The sequence below is a fragment of the Lissotriton helveticus genome, chromosome 1_1 (assembly GCF_964261635.1).
Source record: "Lissotriton helveticus chromosome 1_1, aLisHel1.1, whole genome shotgun sequence".
NCBI classification, from domain to species: domain Eukaryota; kingdom Metazoa; phylum Chordata; class Amphibia; order Caudata; family Salamandridae; genus Lissotriton; species Lissotriton helveticus.
This window is the reverse complement of record NC_136057.1, coordinates 1,735,761,514-1,735,787,794: the sequence shown is the minus strand read 5'-3', so window position 1 is coordinate 1,735,787,794 and position 26,281 is coordinate 1,735,761,514. Positions and strand designations below refer to the sequence as shown.

Sequence of the window (26,281 nt, the reverse complement as noted above, 5' to 3'; positions counted from 1 at the left end):
AGGAATACATGCAGTGAAGCGCTTAGAAGCAAGTAAAATTAAAAAGTTACTTTACATCGTGCTGGACCGGGTCAAAGTCAACATTCAGGCTGACCGCGTGGAAGGGCAGGCCAGCTACAGGACCCATGCAGGACCAAGTGATCAAAGTACCTTTCCTGGTCACAAACAGTGAGATGGGTCAATCTGTTCCACGTAGTGATGGCGATGTGTCAGTTCGGAAGATGGGTGCTTGAGTGGAGAGGTGTTGAGTGATGTGCCTCACCAGATTCTGCCACACAGTCGAGGGGATGCATTGATCTCACCAAGCTGCAGTGGCGGAGATGAGCTGTCCGATGCATTAATCTCTAGAGGCAAAGTGCTGGTTCAAATGTGATGTGGCAATTAAACTCCAGCAACAGTGTTGATCGCCGGCTCTATTACTCACAGACAGGAGATGCCCCAAATTCCATGTTGCAAGTATCTGGGCCACTTCCAGTAAGCTTCAAACAACGAAAGAGTGTAAATCAAAAAATGTATAGAAGCACAAAAGGAGAGAAGATGAGTATGCAAGTCTTATTAGATTTGTATAGGAAGCCCTCACTCACCACCCTGGTTGGTGACATGCTTCATCATCGGGCCCACCGGGAGAAGCCAAATCCCTCCCCGGTGTGCTACAACGCCAGGATTACTGCGGAGCTGGTTAGTTGTGAAGATTATGTAAATGTGAAAAGGGTTTAAAAATGTCCAGATTGTGTCTCACATAAAAACGTTATTCTGTGGTCAATCTGACATATTAAAAGCAATGTGTTTAGGAGGCTACCAAGTTAATTGTTTGGCTATTTCCACTTAAAGTGGGGTCAAAATGTTTCTGCCCTTGATGTGTGATTTACTGGGCATTCGTCAGGACCATGGGGAGTGCACCTCGGCGGTATGGGCACGCTAAGGCCCACCCTGACCAGAGGACGTGAAAGTTAAAAATCAGTGTAAAAAAAAGGTGCAAAATGAACAAACCAACAAGTTGTGGGAAAATTACCTCATAATCAGCGGAACCTGTATAGTTTGAAAAATAAAAGATCCACTCCCCATAGGTCTCGGGAGGGGGGTGGAGGCAAAAATGGCACACCGCCCGCAAGGCCTGGCACCCGTTCGATACCTGTGTGTAGCCTCTAACCGGACCACTTCCAGTAAGTTCAGGCACAGGAGCAGGGTAAGGACTTTGATATCCCTGAGTCTCAAGCAACAGGAGGCAAGCCACAAGCACCTGGAGATCACTTGGCGGTAAGGCAGAGTCAAGCTCTCCTGCAGCAGAATCCGAGAGCAGCAGACAGCAGGGCAACGCAAGATAGAAGCAGGCCTTTCAAGCTTGCAGTCTAAAAATGAGTCATTTCAGCACCACAACAGTCCTTCTGATAGATTCAGTTCAAGATCTAGAAGTGTCTGATTTTCAGGGTGGGGGTCAAAGCCCCAGTGCTTATCCCCAAAAGTGCCTTTGATGTGAGGGTGTGACTTCAAAGCAGCCCTCTGAAGTGCAAAGGTTCTCCTTTCAACTCAGTCCTGTCCATCAGGGATAATCTGTCCTTTTTGTGAGGACAGGACACTGCCTATTCAAGTGACGTGTTAGACCCTCCCTTCCACCCCGCCCAAGCAAGGCCATCAGAATGCAGTTATATTTAGATGGGTACTCATATCCATCTATCCTTCATGTGTTGTGGCGGTCTTGCTTGAATGCACAAAGTGTAGCTTTCACCCACCCCAGACGTATATTAGAGACGGGCTGTCACGCACAAAAAGCAGTAAGTGCAATGTCTACTTTCTAATAGTGCTGTAAATAAATAGAGCCTAAAAAGAGCCCGTTTGACTAGGGCCTGTGCAATGTGTCTTGCATGAGACGTAGTATTGTGACCTAACTCAACCCTAAAGTACCCAACTTTTCCCCCAACAACCCTCTAATCAACACTTCTAAAGAGGAAGCATCTGTCGCCCCAAAAACAAGCAACCTGAATAGGAACAACATACAATACAACATAGTACTCTATCAAAATAAAGTAATCACCATAGTCTTGTGTAGCAGGGAGTGATTTGCCCCAAGACAGCCCCTCTTTACAGATGCCATGTGTCTCTTCTTTGTCAGCGAATGAGAATAAACTTGTAGCTCTACATGGAAGAAAGGAAGGAAAGGGACCAAACTCTATACCACTGAATAACATCTCATCATCCACTGGTAGCGTCCCCTCCCCCATGTTCACCAGAGCTCTCTGAGGAGGATGCCCTATGTCTGTCCTCCAGTTGTGACCACAGTTAGCCTCCTATCAGTCTACTGACTTTCCTCCTAGAGTGAGATGGTTGACCCCCTTCGGCCTCCCAAATTGTCATTGGCTCCTTAGTTAATATGGGCAGTTATTTCCTCTCCGCCGCTCAGTCCCAGAGCTCTTCCGGACTCTTAAACAAAATGGTTCTCCACTGATACATTACTTTCAGTTTGGCAGGGTACATCAGCATATATTGAATGTCCTTAGCCCTAACTTTTCCCTTAACTTCTAAGAAAGATGTAAGAAGGGGCTGCACTTTACCTGCATAATCGGGGGAGAGCGTAACCATAGAGTTGGTGCAATGGACGTTGTTGTGCCTGCCGTAGGATATAGTCTGTCCATAAGGTACAGTATATTGATGGTAATGCCTCTAGGCGGTCTCCATGGCTGTGGTCTTAGGGCCAGTGCCCTGTGCGCCCTTTCTAGAATAAAGTAGGAGGATAGCTCACAATCCATGATGCAGGTTCTGAAGTATTCTGTGGGGAATTTCTCTCATGTTGCACACCCCCTCTTTTCTACTCTGGGCCACCAAATCAGCTGGGCTGTCACAAGCCCATGGGGGTGCTGAAAAATGAAAGGTGGTCCCTACCACTCCCCTCCCATGTGGCTGTATCCTCTCCCTTGCGAGTCAAGAGTCAATGCAGAGGTAGAGGTAAGTCGCTGCAGTGAGATTGCAGCTCCAGGTTGTGTCTGTTGGCGGCATGTCCATCTCTCGGCAGGTCGTTGTTTGCCTAATAAGTTTCTCTCATCCCCGACTCCCTACATGGGCTTAGGTTGGCCAAAGGGGACAAGTGTAGCGGGCACCACATGGATGTTTGCATCCAATAAAAGGTTGCCCCATAGTTGGCTCAACCAGGCTGCAGTTTCAGTCCACGGGCCACCACCTGGAAGTGAAAGCAGCAATGTGCCACACCTCAGCCACGTGCCTGTCGTCTCTCCCTCTCATGCTCCAGGAGTCGATGCAGAGAGGGTTTGCCACTGTGGGTTCACAGCTCCAGGTGGTGTTTGCCTCTGGCAGGCCCATCTACAGGTAGGCCGTATGCACACCCAGGCCGTCGATTGCAGAAATTGGCTCTCTCATCCAGGGCTCCCTTGATAGGTTCGGGTGGGCCAAAGGGGGTGATTATAGGGCCACTGCACTGGTGCCTGCAACTGAAAATAGGTCACCTAAGGTTCGGATTCAGCAAGGTTCTAGGAGCTGGCATGTAGCTCGCTCAAAATGCGGCTGCCATCTTAGGCTGCTTGGCCACGCCCCCCAGTAATTTCTTTCTTGATTTCTTTACAATGTAGTGGAGGTGAGGGATCTGTCAATGGTAGGCGAGCCCTTTGGGAGCCAGGATGGTATTTATCAGATAAGGTAGAAACTGTATTGTTTAGAAAGAGCCATACAAGATTTCTTAGGTAAAGAGCAGAGTGAGCACTTATGGTAGCAGCACACGTATACACTGCCAAATCACTATAATCCACTGTTACTGCATCTTTGATCCTTTACTCACAAAAGCAATATTTCACTCACACATATGTTCTGCTTTTAGGTGATGAGTACAAGGTGCTAAGGATGTGAAATGCCAAAATAGGAGTGAACATAGTATGCTGTTTCTTGTACATATGTTTTTTATTTGCTTGAGGAGTGCAGCCTTTCATGACTTTCATCTTCAAGACTCATGACAGTCTACATTTGTTTACAACGGTCTTGGTAATGCTGATCTTTTTTATTATATTTTCAGGATCCAGACAATCTGCTTGAAGAAGTACCGCCAACAGAATACAGGGATGACTTCCACATCCCCAACTTTTCACCTGAGAAACAAGTGAGTTTTCTTTAAAATACAATACCATCATGTTCATGTGCCTTCTCTCTCAAATTCTTTTTCTTCCATACCATCTTCACAAACAAAGTACATCCACATGATATCACACAAATAACTTCCCATGGAAACTATACTCCATTCTTAGAAACACAAGGAATTCTTTACGTTATTAACAAGGAGTGAATGGTGTAGCAACTCAATCCGTCTCTCATCCACTGGTACCCTTAGAGAGCTAGAGCTGATTTCTTAACTTCAAAGCTGGTTTTAGTGCACAGTGTAAATGTACAGAGGTGGAATTTATCTCCTGAAGGAAAAAGAGATTATTTAAAACAATTGCCCTTCCGACTACTAGACTAACATCTTCTGCGAAACAAAATACACTGGGGTTGATCCAATTTGTGGGCGAGTAAGGATCTATGGGCTAAAAATTCCCTTTCACAATAGGAGCAAATTTAGCTTTTTCTATCCTCACTTCTAGACTAGACAAAGAATTTGGTTGGCTTTAATCAAAGGAGAAAAAAGCTCCTATTCCTTGGGGTCAACCATTTACTGGCAATGCCCACAATTTGCGTTTTTTGAGAAAAATAAGTCAACTGTTATACATGTTGTCATGTCTAAATAGCCTTCTTGTTTCCATTCTCTCTATCTACCAGCTTGACGACATGATCAAAATGATGAAAAGCACTCTCCGGTTGTGCGAGTTAATACTTTCTAAGTAGAGTGAGGTAAGATTTTGATGCTGTTTTCCTGTCAATGTGAGTGAGAGTGTGAGTACTATCAGACTAAAAGGATCACACAACAAACCATCACTTATCGATGGGGGTCACTGGACTGTAATGTAAATGTAGGGTGGATTTGTAGAGAGCTGCTTGTCACCCGTGAGGGTCTCCAGGCACTTCTTCCATACAATAATGGGTTTACTATACTTGCCAAACAATCCCCCCTATGCTACATAGTTTACAGTTTTTTTACAAATAAATGTTTTGCTAGTTTAGAAGAATCAAAAATTACACATGGTGTTGCTCAGTGGCAAACGTTAACTACTCACCTGAATTTATCACCCATGTGTTATACTGGTACTAGAGAGGAAAAACATTTTGCGAGAACAGCATTAATATTTGATAAAGCAGCAAAATAGTATTGTCACAGAATGTACTACATTATGCTGCATAATTTGCACTGTGTTCCATAATTTGGCCTTCCGATGTGTCTCATGAATAACAATATTGTGGACACTAATATCATTGATAAAAAAATCAAGAGACAAAATATCAAAAGGTAAGTATCTAAAGATTTTCTGTACCTAATTCAACATATGTGTACCAAAATACATATACATATATCTTTATTTATTTGGAGTTAAGAATGGCAAATGTATATGTCCCTTTGTGCATTTACCCTTTAATATTTTGTCCCTCGATATTTTGTCCACAGTATTACTTTGCCACGATATTCTTGTACTAGACGTTCAACAGTACAATCGGCCCTTCTTAGTCTCATAATTCCAGAGCCACTTATAATATAAGGCCTTTGGTTACTGTTTTAAATTACATTACAGTTATGAGGGTTGAAAAGGAACGAAATACATAGGTTTTCAAGAGCCATGGGAAATATGTAACCAACAATGGAACTAGCGAGACTGAGCGATCACATCCCATTGGTGCTGGAGGAAGAGAGATTTCGGGGTAGTGTTGTCCAAAGCACTCATTATCATAAAAGAAACACCTCTATTTTGGGGAAGATTGGGTGTAAAACCTTTTAGAAGAGAACTACTTTACCAATTCAGAGATTCATCATGTGAGAATAGAGCCACCAAGAGCTTGGCTGTAATTCCTCTATGGATGCTTTGTGATTGCACAGAAGAGCAAAATAATTCTGCAAATGTGGTACAGATGCAAAGGGGGGGGCCCATGAGTAAGCATCGTTATCTGCCCCCTTGAGTCCGCCCAACACTGTCATGGAAACATGGACCGACTGACCTCTAGATGGCAGTCCCGACCGCCTAATTATGATGCAACCACACATGGTGCGGTCACATACTTACATTTCCCTATGGGAGCATGTGTTGTGGCTATAAATCAGCTGTAGCACAAGCTCCCATAGAGAAATGGGAGGCTGTGTTCCTCCCTGCACCACGTGGCAGGCACCTCAAGGTGCCTGCCACACATTGCTGGGATCAACGTGCCCCATTGGACCCCAACCGGAGGCCGCAACAGAAGGGGCCTTGCTAGAGGCCCCCAAACACGCTTTCCAACAGGCTTTCCATGTCGGAAGCCGGCATGGAAAGTCTGCCCCAGAAACCGTGCATCATAATTAGGTCTCACGGTTTTATGGTATTTATTATTTGAACATTTCCGTCTGTATTTGTCCATATTTATTTTTTGGCCAGCTTATTGGTATTTATCCATATTTAATTTGTGTTGTTTAAATAGATGAGGTGATAACTCGTGTATTTCTGCATTTATTTAACAGATAAATGTGGACTCATACTTAAATGCCTGTCAGGTTTTAGCACATTACACAATAAAAAATATAAACATAATAAACCCACATTAAAGAAATAGTGTAATAACACATATACATGTTGAGATATGCAGTAATTTAAGGACATATCATTGAGTTTTATAGCTCCCATTGCTGTCATTATGTACAGCTACTGGCCTGAAAGTGATTAATCTCAGCATGATGAATCTCTCAAAAGAAGCTAAATTATCTGTATTTTTCCACTTTAAAAAATAAATACAGACAGGGGAGACAGTGTTTTGTGTCTGTGTTTATCTGTAAAAATCAGACAAAGCGGAAATCAGGGAACCCTAATCATAATATGGACGGTATAAAAATGCGTCCATATGAATTACGGGCCAGACTCCGACAGGCCGACGGGCTCCTTGAGCCTGTTGGAAGCCAGCTGGAATGACTGGCCAGTTTCATTTCCGCCAACCGAAATTGTATTTAGGGGGTGTTGGACTTCGCTTTTTGCCCCCCTAATTTGAATGCCTCCCCCATGGTATTAAACATATAAGGACCATGTGTGGTAAGAGTTGCCCTGTTGTAAAAATTAAATGTGGTTAGGTGGGGTGCCGAAAATATTCCCCCATGTTAAAAATGCACCTGACTGAAATGTACTGTGTTCTTAAAATGGATGCCATGGCCCTGGGTTTTGCCACCTGACTGCGTTAGGTTGGCGGTCTAGTTATTAATACCCAGTCACCCCTAGCTTTTGGAGGGAAGCCTGGCACCCAGGGTGCTCAACCCCTTCCCTTGAGCCAGTGTGAACCAGTTTTCCCCAACATTCCGGAAGGTGCTGGCTCTGTGAGGGAGGAGGGTATAAGTAGGGAGAAGTGCCACCAAAAAGTCAGTCAGCGCTGGGACAAGGAAGAGAGGGGACCTGCTGTGAGGTGCTACCGCCACATGGTCCTGTGAGCTGGGCCCTGCACCCCTATAAACCCCCCCTCTGCTGTCCCCATGGGCCCCTAACAAGGGAGGGCCCCTATCCAGGTCACTGACGCTAATTGACCGGGTACCACGCCAGCGCTGTTTGAAGAAGTGCCCAGGAGGTGAGGAATGTGCCCCTGAGGAATAGCTGTGGGATTGGCCGCCCCTGGGGAAGCTGTGGCCCCCTTTGGATGCACAGGGCTGTGAGGAACCTACTTGGAAGCCCTGGTTTGCCTACCTAAGCGCTGTAAATTCCAAGACTGTTGCGGCCTTGACCTAAACTGTACTGCCTGGGAAGCGCTATAACTTGGAAGCGCTAGAGAAGGACTGGGAGGAGCTGCGTGTCCCTAGAAGCCCTGGACTGCCTACCCAGCGCTGTGGGAAGAAAAGCGCTGTGTTCCAAGGGCCTGCTGTGCTCTCCCTAGGAAGCGCTATAATTTGGAAGCGCTATTCTGCCCCAGAACTGCTGTGTGGGCGCAAGGGGCAAATGACTAAATAGCGCTGAGGGAGCTTACCCCTCGCTTTGACGCGCTTTCAGATAAATAGAAACTGACCAGAAGGGAGCCTACCCCTTATTTCAGCCGCAAATCACCGCCGCGGCCCGGTGCCAGCTTGGAGGGACCCCGCCGTGTTTATCGTCGTCACGGCGACCCCCGGTGCCAAGAGGGGGCCGCCGATGAGGAGGTGAGGGCCGCGATAGGCCCTGAAGCCAGCGCGTCCAGCATCACGTGGCTGGGGTGCCGGTGACGTCATCGCCGTGCCCCCAGCCACGCCGCGCAGGGATTGGCTGCCGGCCGGGCAGCCTGGAGTGAGCCGGAGGAAGGAGCTCCGGCCCGGGGGATAGAGGAAGACCGGAGCGGGAGCCTACCCCGCCGGTCCGCGCCCGAGGACAGAAGTGGCGGAGAAGGCGGGGCAGGGGCACACTGTCGGTGCCAGCCCCGCCGCCACAAGAGAAGCGCCGCCGCCAGACCGGGAGCCTGAAGTGACGCTGCGGGGCCCCCAGTGAGCTGAGGGGAGCCTCGCATATCGGCCCAGCTGAACAGGGAGAGGGAGCAACGAGGCACAGGGACGGTGCCAGCTCCTCCCCTGTCCCTAGTGAGGGTCCAAGAGTTGGAGTTAAACCCTCCATCAGCCGTCCTGAAACCCCTGGCCCCATTGAGGAAGAAGGGCCCGGGCAGCTGGCTGACGTCGTTGTAGGGCCTCCAGAAGTCGGGAGAGCCCTGCCCCAGGACATCTGGAGCTACGGAGGAGGAGCCCCCAGCACTCGCAGGAATCCCGGTGAGTGGGGCCTTGATTAACATGTGTGGAAGTCGGGGCACAGGGTCGGTGCTCACCCCAGGACTAGTGCTCGCCCCTGGAAACTGTTTCTGAGCCTCGTTGGCCCTATTGGTCCCCTTTTAAGCCTCTAAACTGGGCCGGGACATTACTGAGCCCCCCACCCCCCCTGGACTGGTAAAGGGACAAGCTAACCCCTGGCTAGGTATTAGGCACTGCGGAGTGAAGGGTTGGGTAACTCAGCTTGTTCGTTAATGGCTTGTTTATCCCTGAGTCCTGCAATGGTTATTTGCCATGTTTATTTCTGATTAGGATGCTGGTTGCCCTATGGTAATGCAGCGTTTCCATGTTACCTGTCAAGGTGTGGTGCGCTTCCGTGCCTAGTCTGAATTGTAGGCTGATTACCCTGCTAATGAGAAAATGCAATGTTATGCCTACACTAAGGTTATTGAGGTCCAGGTATACTGTTGTTTTACACATGATGGGGGTTTTTATGCTTTCGTGCCCTTTTATTGCAGGTGTGCCCCCTATGCTGGCCTGATGAGTTATTTCAGGCCCCTGTTTATGCCCCAGGTTTATGAGCTGCTGTACTGATCTATTCCAGGTGTTCCTGTATAGTGTATACTGTGATAACCTGTTGTTATTCCCTTACAGGGGTGGGGATTGGCGTATAACGCATGTGATGTATGTGTGCTAAGGTGGGATTTTGAAATTACAGCCACCCCCTAAGGAAGAGAGCCTGAGTTGGCCCCGCCAGATTGGCCCCGGGTCTACTGATAACTTAATCACAATTTTCTTTATTTCAGCTATGGACTATGGACTCAACCCTTTTGTCCCTTGTAAATAAATCCCCCTGATGTACTTGGCTCTGGCGCCAGTTGGCGCCTTGTTGTGATTACCACTATTTGGTTCCTTTTTACCTTGCAGGTTGGAGATATCACTAAATTTATTCTTTTTCCAACCAAAGGTGGTGTCGTGACTCTTTTGTAGTGTGATTGGTGTGTCGTCTGTGGGTACTGCGTGAGTGCTTCACATGTCCTCGAAGTTTGGCCTGCCCGCTTGGTGCCATGCTACCCCCTTTGAGATTTGGGTAACCCCCATTTCTTACATTGGTGGCAAGCGGTGGGATAGGACTTGTGTTTGCGCAGTACCACGGCAGCCACGGGTTACACTGCAAATAGAGCTTTGGATGTAATCCGAGCCTTGTTGTAGGGATTATTGTTGTTTGGCTGAATATTGTTTTTTTGATTGCTTCCTCCTGAAGAGTGTTCTGAATTGTCCCCTTGTTCCACTGGGAGGGTGTGTCCCGGGTGTACCTCGCCACGATGGGGTTGGTTTACCAGGAAGTGGAACTGATGGAGTACACCGAGCAGGAAGTGTTAGATTTTCTCAAGGAGAGAGGGATACCCCCAGTAGGAAACATTAGGAGAAATTTGTTTCTCTATGAGGCCCTCAAGAGGGGAGAGCCCTTAGAAATTAGTGGGGACTTGTCTGACTACCCTCCCGAGTTTTTGAATGGTCAGTGGGATAGAGACCAGAGAGAGGGCTCCCCATCCAGAACCCTGGGAGGTAATTACTCCGATGAGGAGGAGGAAGAGTTTGAGAGGGCGGAGATGCCAGGAGCTGATGAGGACACCGTAGATAGGGAGTCCCGCACTGGGTCCAGCCCCGGGGGCACTGCCCCATCCCTTTCCCTGTCCCCAGAAGAGTGGGTAGATAGGAGGGAAGAAAGGGAGCATCAGCTGGCGCTGGCAAAGCTCAGGCATGCTGAGGGCTTAGCGCAGCTGAGGGTAGAAGAGAAGCGACTAGAGACTGAAAAAGTCCTAGCACAGGAGAGGATGGCAGAGGCGGAGAGGGCCTTCGCCAGAGAGAGATCAGCTCAGGTGGGTAGGTTGTCCCCTGAGAGTGGTTTTAGGAGTCTGGATTCACCGAGGAGGGTGGGATCCAGTGGTGGCAGCGAGTGTAGGTCCAGTGCAAGGAGTCCCACTCCCGAAGCCCAGGAGACGGTGCCTGATTCCCAGGAAGAGGGGGACGGGTTAGTCTTTAGGGGCAGGGGAAAGCTGTCACACCAGTCCTGGGGAGAGTTTGAGGAGGGGTGTTGGACCGCACTGGAGGATTGGTTGGTGGAGAGAGCAGTGGAGGATTGGGAAGGGCTGTGCCATGCCGTGATCCGGGAGCACATGCTGAGAACTTGTTTCCCAAGCCTGCGTCACCATCTGGTGCAGTGTGGGTTCTCAGACCCCAGGGAACTTGCACGAGAGGCAGATCTCTGGGTAAGTGCCAGAGTGTCTAGGAAGGCTGAGGGGAGTGATCCTGAAGGGAGTGGTGCAGGGATCTTCCGACCCAGCGAGGCGGGAGAGGTGAGGAGTGACCCAGCTAGGTCCCAGGAAAGTGAGGGGGTTGTAGGGCCTCACATCCCATCTACAGGAGGGAGTGTGACGAGGAGGTGTTCCGAGGTGCCCCAACCGCAGTCAAAGGGCCTGGAGAGTTCTTTAAGGGGACCCCAGGTTGGGAGGCTAGGCTGTCCCGATGTGTCATCCAGAGGAAGGGATCCCCTCATGTCAGGAGGACCCGGAGCATCAATAATCGAAGCTCCAGTGGTTCAGGGATCTGACCAGTCTCAGGGTTTAGATCCTGGACTGGGGGTTCAGGTTCAGGAGTTGCCTGGCCTGGAGGGTGGGGTACCTGTAATCCAGGCCCCCACCGGTTTGACTCCCAGGGGTACTTCTCCGGGTAGGAGGGTGCGGAACTCTGGGAGAGGGTGCGGAGGGAGGAAAGCCTCTCCTCTGTCACCGACTCAGCCACAGGGCGCAGATCCCGGGTTGGGTGGCCAGGGACAGGAGTTGCCTGCCCTGGTGGGTGGGACATCTGTAACCAGAGTCCCCCCGGAAGTGACTCCCAGGGGTACTTCTCCGGGTAGGAGGGTGCGGAACTCTGGGAGGGGGTGCAGGGGGAGGGAGGACTCGCCCCTGTCACCAGGTCAACCTGAGGGTTTCGGCTCCAGGTTGGGGAGAGAGTGTTGTGAGGGTGTCCCGAGTAGGAGATGGCGGAACCCTAGGAGGAGAGGTAGGGGGAGGAGAGCCTTACCCCTAGTGACTGGTCAGCCTGAGGACTTGGACCCCAGGCGGGTGGACCAGTGGCAATTTGGAAGGAGGACAGTGGTTCAAGGGTACTACCAGCCCGAGGCTAGAGCCTCCCACTCTATGAAGGAACAAGGGCCAGAGACTTATGGACGGCCTAGAGGCCCGTCCTGGCCACACCCCACTAGAGGACACCAGTGGGGTGGCTTGGTTGTTGAAGGGAGGGATGCGAGAGTGAACCATCGGGTTCCAGAGTGGAGGAGAGACTGCAGGTGCTCCTGTAGTTGCGGGCCTGCGTCCACCTTTTTCCGCCCCAAGCAGGGAAGTCCATCAAGGAAATGATTGGCCTACCCTGGCTTTTGGCTGGGGGGGAGTTGTGTTGGACTTGGCTTTTTCCCCCAAATTTTTCGCTTTTTGCCCCCCTAATTTGAATGCCTCCCCCATGGTATTAAACATATAAGGACCATGTGTGGTAAGAGTTGCCCTGTTGTAAAAATTAAATGTGGTTAGGTGGTATGCCGAAAATATTCCCCCATGTTAAAAATGCACCTGACTGAAATGTACTGTGTTCTTAAAATGGATGCCATGGCCCTGGGTTTTGCCACCTGACTGCGTTAGGTTGGCGGTCTAGTTATTAATACCCAGTCACCCCTAGCTTTTGGAGGGAAGCCTGGCACCCAGGGTGCTCAACCCCTCCCCTTGAGCCAGTGTGAACCAGTTTTCCCCAACATTCCGGAAGGTGCTGGCTCTGTGAGGGAGGAGGGTATAAGTAGGGAGAAGTGCCACCAAAAAGTCAGTCAGCGCTGGGACAAGGAAGAGAGGGGACCTGCTGTGAGGTGCTACCGCCACATGGTCCTGTGAGCTGGGCCCTGCACCCCTATAAACCCCCCCTCTGCTGTCCCCATGGGCCCCTAACAAGGGAGGGCCCCTATCAAGGTCACTGACGCTAATTGACCAGGTACCACGCCAGCGCTGTTTGAAGAAGTGCCCAGGAGGTGAGGAATGTGCCCCTGAGGAATAGCTGTGGGATTGGCCGCCCCTGGGGAAGCTGTGGCCCCCTTTGGATGCACAGGGCTGTGAGGAGCCTACTTGGAAGCCCTGGTTTGCCTACCTAAGCGCTGTAAATTTCAAGACTGTTGCGGCCCTGACCTAAACTGTACTGCCTGGGAAGCGCCATAACTTGGAAGCGCTAGAGAAGGACTGGGAGGAGCTGCGTGTCCCTAGAAGCCCTGGACTGCCTACCCAGCGCTGTGGGAAGAAAAGCGCTGTGTTCTAGGGGCCTGCTGTGCTCTCCCTAGGAAGCGCTATAATTTGGAAGCGCTATTCTGCCCCAGAACTGCTGTGTGGGCGCAAGGAGCAAATGACTAAATAGCGCTGAGGGAGCTTACCCCTCGCTTTGGCGCGCTTTCAGATAAATAGAAACTGACCAGAAGGGAGCCTACCCCTTATTTCAGCCGCAAATCACCGCCGCGGCCCGGTGCCAGCTTGGAGGGACCCCGCCGTGTTTATCGTCGTCACGGCGACCCCCGGTGCCAAGAGGGGGCCGCCGATGAGGAGGTGAGGGCCGCGATAGGCCCTGAAGCCAGCGCGTCCAGCATCACGTGGCTGGGGTGCCGGTGACGTCATCGCCGTGCCCCCAGCCACGCCGCGCAGGGATTGGCTGCCGGCCGGGCAGCCTGGAGTGAGCCGGAGGAAGGAGCTCCGGCCCGGGGGATAGAGGAAGACCGGAGCGGGAGCCTACCCCGCCGGTCCGCGCCCGAGGACAGAAGTGGCGGAGAAGGCGGGGCAGGGGCACACTGTCGGTGCCAGCCCCGCCGCCACAAGAGAAGCGCCGCCGCCAGACCGGGAGCCTGAAGTGACGCTGCGGGGCCCCCAGTGAGCTGAGGGGAGCCTCGCATATCGGCCCAGCTGAACAGGGAGAGGGAGCAACGAGGCACAGGGACGGTGCCAGCTCCTCCCCTGTCCCTAGTGAGGGTCCAAGAGTTGGAGTTAAACCCTCCATCAGCCGTCCTGAAACCCCTGGCCCCATTGAGGAAGAAGGGCCCGGGCAGCTGGCTGACGTCGTTGTAGGGCCTCCAGAAGTCGGGAGAGCCCTGCCCCAGGACATCTGGAGCTACGGAGGAGGAGCCCCCAGCACTCGCAGGAATCCCGGTGAGTGGGGCCTTGATTAACATGTGTGGAAGTCGGGGCACAGGGTCGGTGCTCACCCCAGGACTAGTGCTCGCCCCTGGAAACTGTTTCTGAGCCTCGTTGGCCCTATTGGTCCCCTTTTAAGCCTCTAAACTGGGCCGGGACATTACTGAGCCCCCCCGCCCCCCTGGACTGGTAAAGGGACAAGTTAACCCCTGGCTAGGTGTTAGGCACTGCGGAGTGAAGGGCTGGGTAACTCAGCTTGTTTGTTAATGGCTTGTTTATCCCTGAGTCCTGCAATGGTTATTTGCCATGTTTATTTCTGATTAGGATGCTGGTTGCCCTATGGTAACGCAGCGTTTCCATGTTACCTGTCAAGGTGTGGTGCGCTTCCGTGCCTAGTCTGAATTGTAGGCTGATTACCCTGCTAATGAGAAAATGCTAATGTTATGCCTACACTAAGGTTATTGAGGTCCTGGTATACTGTTGTTTTACACATGATGGGGGTTTGTATGCTTTCGTGCCCTTTTATTGCAGGTGTGCCCCCTATGCTGGCCTGATGAGTTATTTCAGGCCCCTGTTTATGCCCCAGGTTTATGAGCTGCTGTACTGATCTATTCCAGGTGTTCCTGTATAGTGTATACTGTGATAACCTGTTGTTATTCCTTTACAGGGGTGGGGATTGGCGTATAACGCATGTGATGTATGTGCGCTAAGGTGGGATTTTGAAATTACAGCCACCCCCTAAGGAAGAGAGCCTGAGTTGGCCCCGCCAGATTGGCCCCGGGTCTACTGATAACTTAATCACAATTTTCTTTATTTCAGCTATGGACTCAACCCTTTTGTCCCTTGTAAATAAATCCCCCTGATGTACTTGGCTCTGGCGCCAGTTGGCGCCTTGTTGTGATTACCACTATTTGGTTCCTTTTTACCTTGCAGGTTGGAGATATCACTAAATTTATTCTTTTTCCAACCAAAGGTGGTGTCGTGACTCTTTTGTAGTGTGATTGGTGTGTCGTCTGTGGGTACTGCGTGAGTGCTTCACATGTCCTCGAAGTTTGGCCTGCCCGCTTGGTGCCATGCTACCCCCTTTGAGATTTGGGTAACCCCCATTTCTTACAGGGGGTCAATAGTGAAACCAACCATCTCGGTCGGAAAGCTTCCGTTTCGACCGAGATCGTAATCGACCCCTAGGACTGACATTTATCAGGCCTGTTCACATTGTTAAAAATAATCTGTAAGATTCCAAAACAACAGGGTGTGACACTGGAGAAGACAAGAGGCACCTGCTGGAGTACAATATTGTATGGCAGCACATTTTTATAAACTGCCTTACCTCTTGTCGTGTTTGAAGAGTCACAATCTCTTCAGTGCTGACTCCCCCCTCACCTTGGTTAACGTTATTCAAATTCTTTGCAAGCCAAAGTTGAACACAGAGCAAAATATATTTTATGAACTCCTGGTGCCTCCATTGCTTGCTGGACTGTGAGGATGGGCAATTGCCTACCTGACCTATCTGACCTTGTACTTTTCAACTTTCAGGTTTCAACCTACTTACCATTTCTTTGGCCTTTGATTCGACCACTGCGACTGATACCACTGACAAAATGTATTGAGGATTCCTAACCATCTGCCTTTCTCATAAACATTCATTGCTGAAACACAATATCCCACCAGAGGACATCCAGAGAACCACTAGAAATCATTGAACAGTAAAGCTACACCAGCCATAGAGAAACATGAAGATTTGACTTTTGTGATTTGGCGAAGGACGACAACCGCATCTCAGGAGTATGGCTGAGGATCACTTCGAATGATAACGAAGTACTACTTCCACCTGGTCTGGTGCTCCTACATCAAATCATTCACCAATATCATCCATGACATGTTAGTTCATAATAACTTGAGCAATATTAAGCAGTTGTTCAATAGTCACTGTACAGCCATGGTGAATGTTAAATTGCTTACTATTTGTAATGTAAATCTTACTGTTTAACATGTTTGTATTGCAAATGCTCTTGTGCAAACTCTCGGAATGTGAACATTGTACATTATTTTATGTAATTTAATTTAATTTAAGGGCCCTTGGCAGTAAATAACAATCTTTTAAAAATTAAATCACTCTTGTCTTTAATGATGACTCTCATATATATTCTTGGCTACATGACTGGCATAATCCTTCAAGACAGAGTTTCAAAACTAAGTAGGTGTGGGGCATGTTGCATCACAATGCGTCACTCTTGAAAAATCACTCTCAGCAATGTTTTTCTAAGCAGAATTTAGGATTTGGATGGAACATGCTTCTTCAATCACATTCAAATGTTTGAAACACAGAGACCCACTGGTCTTTGTCTATTAGTTCACTTGGCTCAGATCTGTGCAAGGGAAGCAATATGAAAAAAACAATTCTGTTCATTAGACTAATTTGTAGGCCTGGGCGGTAAACTCTGCTACCCTTGAGGAGTTTGTGGACTTTTTCTAACTCTGCACTCCGCATGGACCGCAGAGCTTCTAGATTCTTTCCTCTCTCATGGCTCGCCAATATTTAGTTAGCAAGAGCGAGCTAGGAAAATCCAATGCTAGACTATCTCCCGGCGAGATTTCTCATTGCGAGGGGTCACGGTAGGTCATTACTGCTCATGTTGAGAAACCTGCCACTTGCATTGAGGAACCTGCCACTCGAGTAGAACATCTCAAGTGGCAGAAGGAGGCACGCTTTTGAGCTAAAAATCAGCAGTGCAATTTACCTAACTCCATCGCTTGCGGAACTCCGTGGAGAGTTTTTTGGTCACTCCGCAAACTCTGGCCAGGCCTCCTACTTTGTCCCTTGTTTACGAAAACGCTTATGCCAGCCATTAAGAATCTAGGAAACCGCATTTACACAAACCACTATAAAAATAAATTCCATGTTGTTCACATTTAGGAATCTTCTTTGGCTATTCTCAACGATCATCGTAATTTGGGGTGTTCAACGGACAAAAAAAATCTTACTGTTTAAACATACATCTTTCTTAAAGAAATAAATAAAGGACAAAACTAAAAAAGTGAATCTGTGCACAAGCCCCTAACTTGCATGAGAACTTTACCCCAAATTATGTTTTCTACTCCTGACTCATTCTAAGAAGGAAGATATATACCTCAGGGTCACATGACTTCTATGTCACAGGTCAGAGACGAGATATTTAGAAAACAAACCCCTGCCACTGTGTGTCTCAAAATGTCCTTTGTGAGAGAGAATTTGCTTGTTGTTTAGCAAAAGTGGGAGGGATGGGACCAGATAAGCAGGATGAGGGTTTGGTGCTTTTTATGGTAGGCTTAATACTGCAATCTCTGGAGGGATTTCTTTCCTCATGATGCCCCTTATTACTTCGTCTTTACTTGATACATGAAAACTCATGTCATATGGTATAGTGCCTCACTAAAGGCCTTTACTAACTGACTCTTGGGTTACAAGTGTTGAAGGCCTAAGGAGATATAATTGTGTGAAAATTGTCATAACAATATGATAGTGCTACTTTTATTCACTTAATCTCCCTGTGCCTTAAAAAATGAATGTGTCCCTCTGTAATGCAACTGGTGTTCATGTGAGGAGCTCTGATACCTTTGGGTCAAGTGTGCCCTATATAAAACTGAAAAGAAAGTGCTTCACCCAAAAACAGGTTGCCAGGCTCACTCACCAAACAATGGGTTTGCAGTCGTTCAAATAGGAAACAGCCATTACCAGGCGAAAGTACAATATAACCCGTTCTCTCCTAAGGAGAGGGAGAAAGGCTTTCTAGAGAACTGGGAGCAGTACTTGTTCAAAGGACATCCCATCTGATGAGGTAGAGGCCATTCTTTGGTCGTAAAAAGGAGTGCAGGTGGTTTTACATAGCTTTGCTGATCTGACAACAATGGTAGGCTTGAATTCACTAACAAAATATAATATTTAGTATTTATATTCTTTTATCCCAAATTTATTGTGACATTGTTAGTACTGATCTTGTTGAGATGACTGTTGTAATACTTAGATAATACTAGAGGATAGGATTTAATAAAAAACCCATTATATTAATTATCTATTGCCTGTATAATGAATTGAGTAGACACAATTGGGGTAGGCACATCATGGTTCCTCCAACTACTCTGTTAGGTGTGCTCACAAATGGGCTTTCTTCTAATGTGTATGGTCCTCGGGGACGGGTATGAGATGACTGTGTGCTTTCCCTAACCTGCAGTAACGCACACATATTCCTACAGCTCTGGGAACTAGCAAAACCTAGCCAGGCGTGCCTTTAGAAAGGAGTGATATGAACCAGTGGTACCCTATATTGGCCAGTTCACTGGTTGCTACAAATTTCAAATTTGAGTGACATACTAATGTGTTTGGAAGACCCATGTGTACTTATAAATCTTCCATAGAATCAAGTCCCCTTATCCCTTAGGGCTTTTTAAGTGTAACAGATACAAATGAAACCTGAGATAAGAACCAGTACCTGAATGTTACTAAATTGTGGCTGATGAAGAAAATATTCCACAGAAAATGCATCCTGTTGTTACTATCTACTTGACAGGGAATAGAGATCCTGCTGACAGAAGAAGAGGTCTCATTCATTATAGGGACATCTTCACTCGTTAAATCTATCATTAATGAGTAGCTGTAGCTGCAGCTGACAGTAGTACCTGATGAAAAAAAATCACCTTTTATTACACCTGCCCAAAATCATCCTTACTAATGCAAAGAGCTTCTCTTAGCATATTCAGAGCTCACAAAGTAATACCAGGGAGGGTTAACACATATCATGGATCCAGGGTGGGTGAGTCTATTAATGCTAGCAGTCAGCAATGACCAGCTTTAGTGGAATACACCTCTCACCTAGCAAGAGACCAACAGTAATTAGTGGTCAGCAAGAGCATTCTACAAGAGGTTATAAATGTTTACTGACAGCTGAGACCATTTGTATTCATGACTGCAGCAGGCCTACTTCACTTGTTACTCCTACCCCGATTAATTCATTGACTATAACGGTTACAGGGTACAATGAGATCTTCAGGAGTCACAAATTAAATTACAAAGAGTACCTGGGGCATCGGCATGCACCAGTTTACAGCTGTACTGCATACAGACAGTCAATCGTCTCAGTAAAAAAATCCAGTAATCTTATGAGTAATCGATGTTTGTAGCACAGAAGTGCGCCAGTCCAGCAAGGAAGGAGGTAGTGAATCCTTCCATTTCCTACATATCTCCCTCCTGGCCAACAAAATACCATAAAAAAGTAAATATTTAGCCAGCCCCTGAAACTCTGGAGAAACACCAAAGATAACAAGAGCAGGACATAATATAAGTTGGGATCCCAAGGAAGTGGAGAGTGATAGGCAAACTGCATTCCAAAAGGGTGATAAAACTGGGCAATCTAGGAACATGTGCAAATCGGAGGCTGCTATCAAACCGCATTTAGGGCATGAGACAGGTGAATTATCCGAAAACTTTGACAGGCGTTGTGCGAATAATAGGCCATATGCAGCGTGAACAGGTGGTTTCGGCATAGCCAAGATGGTTTCACATTATTCCACATGATCTTAAAAGACTCAAAGCACAAGTTCTCCACGTTGGTGTTAGTAATATGTGCGGTCCACAACAAATCAGGCAATTGGAACTCACTATCGATTTCATCCAGTAAAAGATTGTACCAAAGTGAGACCTCTTTCTTAGTTGGAGGTTTATCTGTTAAGAGGGACACTATTTTACTATCACCCCCTAACTGAAATCTGCCTTTAACAGAAATCTGTGAGTGTGCCCAGCTTTGTATTTGTAGATATTTAAACCTGGAAAACCCATCCCCTATTTTTGAACTCAATACCTCCCACGGGAGTAGGCTACAATCAACAAAAAGATCCCCCCATACCACCAATCCTGCCTCTCGCAGCGGTACTGCAAGACTATCCAGAAGCCAGCTCGGGGATCCTGGTGAATTCCATAATGGAGCCTTACAAGAATAATAATCAATTTTAATGGAACGCCTGAGTTTGGCCCATGTTTTAGATATATCTCTCAACACCTTCAGTTTTACTTTTTTTTAAAACTTGGGATCCACAAACTTATACAAAAATTCGTGATCAGCAACCTTTTCCCCTCTTAAGATCAGGCAACTCATGCAAGAGAAATTTCTGTCTGTTATGAAATTGGTAACGGTTCTTTAATTGTCCATGGGTTTTCTTTTGGGGTTTTTTTTCCCCCAAGGTCCAATGATTACGCTGCTTGGCACCTTTTCCACGTTTGTTTATACCCAATAAAGTTGACATCGGTATAGAAATGGGTATACTAACGCAGCATATGACCCTGACGGTTGTTCCAATGTGGTGTAGTTGGAGTTTGGCATTACTTACTGAGGGGCAACTTGTGCTGCTCCACTTAAAGCCCCTTCCAGCCTACCTGTGACAGTAAGTTCATCTCCACGTGCTACTATTTGGTTACCAAGGGCGAAATATGAGGACAAAAAAAACCAACAAAAAAAACCAATCTTATGAGTAATCCTTTTCATCTATTTTTATCTGTGTTCAATTTAAAGTTCAGACAGAGAGAATGTGATTTAAAATCTTTTAATGCTCCAAGAATGCCCGTCTGGGCTTTGGACAACAGCTCCGTGTATCACATTTCAATTTGAGTAACCAGATTTAAAGTCCACCCAATGCATTTTGGGCTACAGGCCCTTCGTCAGGGGTAACTGGAAATTTAGAACAACCCATCAGGAACCATGTATAAATTGTTAGACTCTTCAAAATTAATGTAAAATGTTATGCAGATTGTACTCAAACATATATTTTATCAAAATATGTGTGCCTATTATCAATTACTTAAAATTGAAAATTAGTGAAAAATTACCCATGCTGTTCATATATGCATATGTGCCTTTACACCGCAAAATGAATAAAGCACCAAAAAGTGAATGAAACAAAAAGTTTATAAAAAACCTAACCCAAAATCCCAGCTCAAGAATTCTATGAACGTTGTTTTTAGTCATCTCTGACTCAGCCTTACAACCTTCAGTGGAGCCGCTTGTTAAATAGTACATGCCTGTAACGCATTGAAAGAATAACCTTTGGGCCACAAGCGCAGAACGGACCACAGTCAACTCTCAAGCTGTGTGAAAAAGGCTGCTTTATTGAAAACAGGTGCATCTTACAAAAAACATAACCTTGGCCTTTGCCTCCCAAAACTAAACCTCTCTATACATGCTTCATCTACGTATCCCCCTTGACCACCCCTAAGGTTTCCACTCCCTTCTCCTGTCTTTGTAACTATTTAGCAACCCCAACTCAGTCAATAACGGTTGTCCCTTTAAAACCTGTAACCTCTTCTCTACCTGTCAAAAGATCTACCTAACTAAGTATCTCCTATCCTACTCTTATTACCTGCTCCTGGAGTAACTTGTTCCCAACTATAAAGTGAACTGTAAAATTGAACAGAACTAGCTTCCAGACGCCATGAACCTGCTTCAAGTGACAATCAATTACAATGCATTTTTACTCCCTCGATGCACCTGTACCCAACAAATTCGGCCGTCCATCCCATAATAACCAAAATAACCCCCCATCTTACCCTCTAAAGGGTCGGTAGGAGGGGATCGGAAACTGTCCCTAACTGCCGGCTGCCATTTCACCTTACAAAATGGTAACACAGCCTCTAAAATTTCCAGCTAAAACACGCAAGCACATAGCCCAAGTGCAGCCCATAGAGAGACCAATTTGTCGCAGGCTGCACCAATGGCCCAAAAACCCCGGGGGGTGCGAGCCTCCCCAAAGCACCATTGGGCCACATGCCCAGAATGGACCACAATCAAATCTCAAGATGTGTGAAAAAGGACACTTTATTGAAAACAGGTGCATCTTACAAAAAACATAACCTTGTCCTATGCCTCACAAGACTAAACCCAGCTATAAATCTTTCATCTACATATCCTCCACCCCCACCCCTAAATTTTCCCCGTCCTTCTCCTTTATTTGCAACTATTTAACAACCCCAACTCAGTCAATAACTGGTGACCCTTTAAATCCTGTAACATCTTGTCTACCTGTCTAAATATCTACCTAACTAAGTTTCTCCTATCCTACCCTTATTATCTGCTCCTGGAGTAACCTGTTCCCAACCATAAAGTGAACAGGAAACCTGTACAGAACCAGCTACCAGACGCCACTCAGAAACAGTCCCTATAACTTTCCTGCCAACTCTCCCCCCTCCCCATCACCTAGGCTATTCTTGGGTATCTTCGTATGTATAGTGCTTTGTCTAAAACTTCCTTTATTTTTATATCAGGTAAATCTCCATCCCGCAGTGAGACAAATGAACGCCATCAACCCTGAAAAAGTACACTGCAGCATATCTTAGTTCTGGTTGTTCCACTCTACCGAAACCTGACTCACCACAAAAGACCCTCATGTCCCTGTTTATCTTCCTCCTGGCTTTATCAATGGCGGCACCCTCCATTGTCTTCCAGGGATGAATTCAGTCCAAACGACAAAGCATCCCAACCACTGCTGCCTAATCTCCCTCAAGTCCCTTTTAATTTGCTTTAGTAGGGCCAAACCCTTGCAAACCACTAAATCATTCTCCCCGAAATTAATTATTAGAACATTCGGGCATCAATTTATTGAAAGTGGGATTGAGCTTGTGCCAGCGCAAACCCCCTTTCCCATGCCAACTTATTTTAAACAAGGCAGGTTCCAATCCTAAGTTAACACCTTTCCCTTTTTGAAGCTAGTGTCTCTCTGCCAACTTGACGAATGAATGCCCGACTATGCAAATGGCTAGCGCCTCCGACTCTGGCCCTGCTACTGCACCTGAAAAGGCACATGTCCTTGTTTGTAATACGTACCCCCATCGAACGGGACATATCAAAGCCTCTTCATTGGCCCCTAGTAATACTGTCTTCTACAAACCCCTTTGGTCCGTCTTCGAGTGCGTGAGGAGGATCATGACCGCTTCACTCCGTGTACTTCCCTCAATGAAGGCCTGCAATCCATTTCCTCCCCAACAACTCTGATACTCTGAATGCTCTGAAATACAGCCATTACATTAAGGCAGCAAATAAATCTGCTTCCTGTAAGCTAATTCATATCCTGGGTAGCTCCTCTATCATCCTGCCTAATAATGCTTTCGACACCGGCATCCTGGCCCGCTGTCCTTTCCCTGCTTGCCTGACCCAACCTTCCAGCATACACTTTCCTAATTCACCTGCCGAAGGGGCATATCCCCACCACAACTTGTCCATGAGTGCTATCCCCGCTAGCTTGGCAGCAACAGTGAACTTCACCAAACCCCTATCAGAGACATAATAAACTGTATGACATCCTCCTCTCCGGCCCAAGTCCCTGTCCTCCTTGCCCCTCCTGTTATAAAGGCCTGCCAGATCCTGGCCATATGCCCGTCTCGTAGAAACTCCTAATGACCCTACCACCAGTTGCAGCATCCTTTGTCTCCTACGGACCACATCCCCGCAGGCACCAGCGTCTTCTGAAACTCCCTCTCCGTGGCCAGTCCATAGAACCTCCCCCACTGCGAACGAGACAAAGCATCTGCAATGTCATTGTCCACTCCCGGGATGTGCTTCGGCCGCAACTGTACATCACACTTCAGACAACTTAGAATGAATACTCTCATCAACTTCAGGACCTGCTCATCTCTTGCTGACTGCTTGTTGACCACCTGCACCACTGCCATGTTAACCACCCCGAAAATGACCTTTCTATGCGCTAGGCTCTGCATCCACACTGTGACCGCTATGACTAAAGGAAACATCTCCATGAAAGCAATATTCCTGCCCCCATTCTTCCATTGTTGTGGGCGTACCTCTGGGCACCACCTGCCCTGCCAGTACATCCCAAACCGGCATGCTCTTACAGCGTCGGAAAATACCTGCACGTCCCATTCGCACTCCTCTGATGCGGACATGGGAATTCCATTGAATTCTTCTAAGAACTTGCCTCACATGTGTAAATCCTCTTTCGTCCCTGCGGACAGTCACATGTGATGGTGTTGCAACATGAGTCCCGCTAATGGCCTGCTCAATCTCCTGCAAAATGCCCTTCCTGACCTAACTACCCTACATGCAAAGTACAGATGCCCTAGCAGCACCTGTACCATCCTCACCATCCCTTTTGTCTTGGCCAACATGTCATCAATAAACAATCTCACATGCATTTTCTTATCCGCCGGCAACCTCGCTTCCATGGCCACCGAATCCAACTCAATACCTAGAAATGACAACACCGTGCTTGGACCCTGCGTCTTCTCTGGTGCCAGGAGCACACCTAGTGCCCCATTGAGCTCTTGGAAATATGCCAACTGTTGCTGACAGTCCAACAAACCAGGCCATCCCACCAGGAAGAAGTCATCAAGATAGTGTGTCACCATCTCTTTGCCCATTTTCCAAGGGAAGACCCATAGCAAGAAGGAACTAAACTTCTCGAACAAGGCACATGATATTGAACAGCACATGAGGAACTCCTTATCCACAAAGATGTTCCCATCCACTTGGATGCCCAGCAGCTGAAAATCCTCTGGGTATACTGGCATCAGATGGAAGGCAGCCTTAATGTCACATTTTGCCTTCTAGGCACCCCTGCCAACGTGTTCCACTAGGTCCCTCGATTTGTCCCCTGATGAATAGGAAACTAATGTCAGGTCCTCGATATGAAATTATTCACTAACCCTCCCTGTGGCCATGACAATTTCTGAATCAACCAATACTAGCTTGGTTCTTTCTTTGGCACCACTACCACCGGGGAAATAATCAAATCCGTTATCGGGCTAACAGCGAATGATCCCTCCATGCGCCCTGCTTCAACTTCCTTTTTCAATTTTCCCCAAACCACTGATGTATGAGCCACCACTGACTTCAGACTCTCTGCCCATCTTGCTGTCCGAGGGGCCTCATACCCCAATTTGAAACCTTCCCTTAAACCCTTACTCAGTAACTATGCATCCTGCTCCCATGGGTAGAATGTCATCCAGGCATCCACGCAGTCATTCTTAATGGATGTATGAGCATTTTCCCATGTAACCCTGCGCCCCTCTTCCTCCCCTGCCTCTCAGCCCCCTGTTGTCCCTGCTGTCCACTATAAGCATTCTGTTGTTGGAAACCTTGCCCCCCTTGCTGTCCCCTTCCTGCATATCCTGCCCCGAAGCATTGCACCAATGGGTGCCTTCCTGCGCATTTTGAGCATTCATGACGAAATCTATAATATACCCGTGTACAGGTTCCTTTATTGTAATCCCAACATACCCCGGACTCCCCCACCTCCTTCGTTGTGTATCCTACCCCTCCCCTGGTGGGGCGATTTTGAAAAGGGCGGTAAACGAAATGTAGCCCACTGGCCGTATACGTTGTCTTCCCCAAGTTGACTGCCCCCATTATCTGGTGATACAATACCTTCCCAATTTGCCTCTGGATCCCAAACTAGTCTGGCTCGGAACTCTTTGTAGTAGTGCGACCATGCATAACCCCGTATGTCAACTGTGCCCTCCTAACCACGTCCATGTATTTAAACAAGGACACACACCTGTCTGGGTATTTCTCGCAATATACACTAGCGAAAATCAGAAAAGCTGCTGTCCAGTTTTCTATGGTCCTCTTTCGATCTCTCTTTGGGCCGCAATTCCCTATGCAGGAGCTTCAACATATCCACATATTCTCCCTTCCAAATATTTTATTTTGTGGCTAACATGATGTATGCTCCCAAACTTTTAGTTGGTTTCATTGGTTTAGTTGATTTTAGGCAATCAGACCTCTTTGCTCTCTTTGGCCCCCATCGCTTGGATTTTTCCTCCATCTGTTTTGCCATCTCCTGTGTCATCCATCTCTGTCACTGCTGTCTGACCTGTCCCGCCTACCTTCCTTGTGTTTCCACTAGACCCTGTCTCCCCCTCTGTCCTCCGCCCTTCTGTACCTACCCCTGTGTCCTGTACACATTGTCCTTTGCGCAGATTGATCTCCCCATCCTCCCCTCATGCATCAGTTCCCATGGACACCTTCCACCTTGGTCTAACTGCCCAGCCTTTTCCCCACTTTCTTAACAGGCTTCAAGGTTGTCATCCTCACTGGATCCCGCTGCCTAACCAGTCCTGCAGAGGGTTGAGTTGCATGAGGCTTGGCCGGGACAACCGCTTCCTGCTCTGTGTCCTGCAACATACTAGGCACAAAATTACTTGTCCCCTCCTTTCTTCATCTACTATCTCCCCCTCCTCTATGCTATCTTCTTCATAATCCAATGGTATTTCTTCCCA

The 26,281-nt window shown here is 47.7% G+C and overlaps 2 protein-coding genes across 3 annotated transcripts in view; one reads left to right on the top strand and one right to left on the bottom strand.

Moving 5' to 3' along the window:
* LOC144774243 (maestro heat-like repeat-containing protein family member 2A) overlaps nucleotides 1-16,105 on the top strand; it is a 77,376-nt gene extending 61,271 nt beyond the window's left edge. For both annotated transcript variants that reach the window (XM_078659177.1, XM_078659176.1), the window contains 3 exons: nucleotides 4,016-4,099; nucleotides 4,753-4,824; nucleotides 15,562-16,105. In XM_078659177.1, coding sequence (XP_078515303.1) covers nucleotides 4,016-4,099; nucleotides 4,753-4,818 — 150 coding nt within the window. In that variant the 3' untranslated portion in view covers nucleotides 4,819-4,824; nucleotides 15,562-16,105. The remainder of the gene's footprint in view (nucleotides 1-4,015; nucleotides 4,100-4,752; nucleotides 4,825-15,561) is intronic.
* LOC144774269 (uncharacterized) overlaps nucleotides 1-26,281 on the bottom strand; it is a 592,191-nt gene that overhangs the window by 71,015 nt on the left and 494,895 nt on the right. The window lies entirely within an intron of this gene.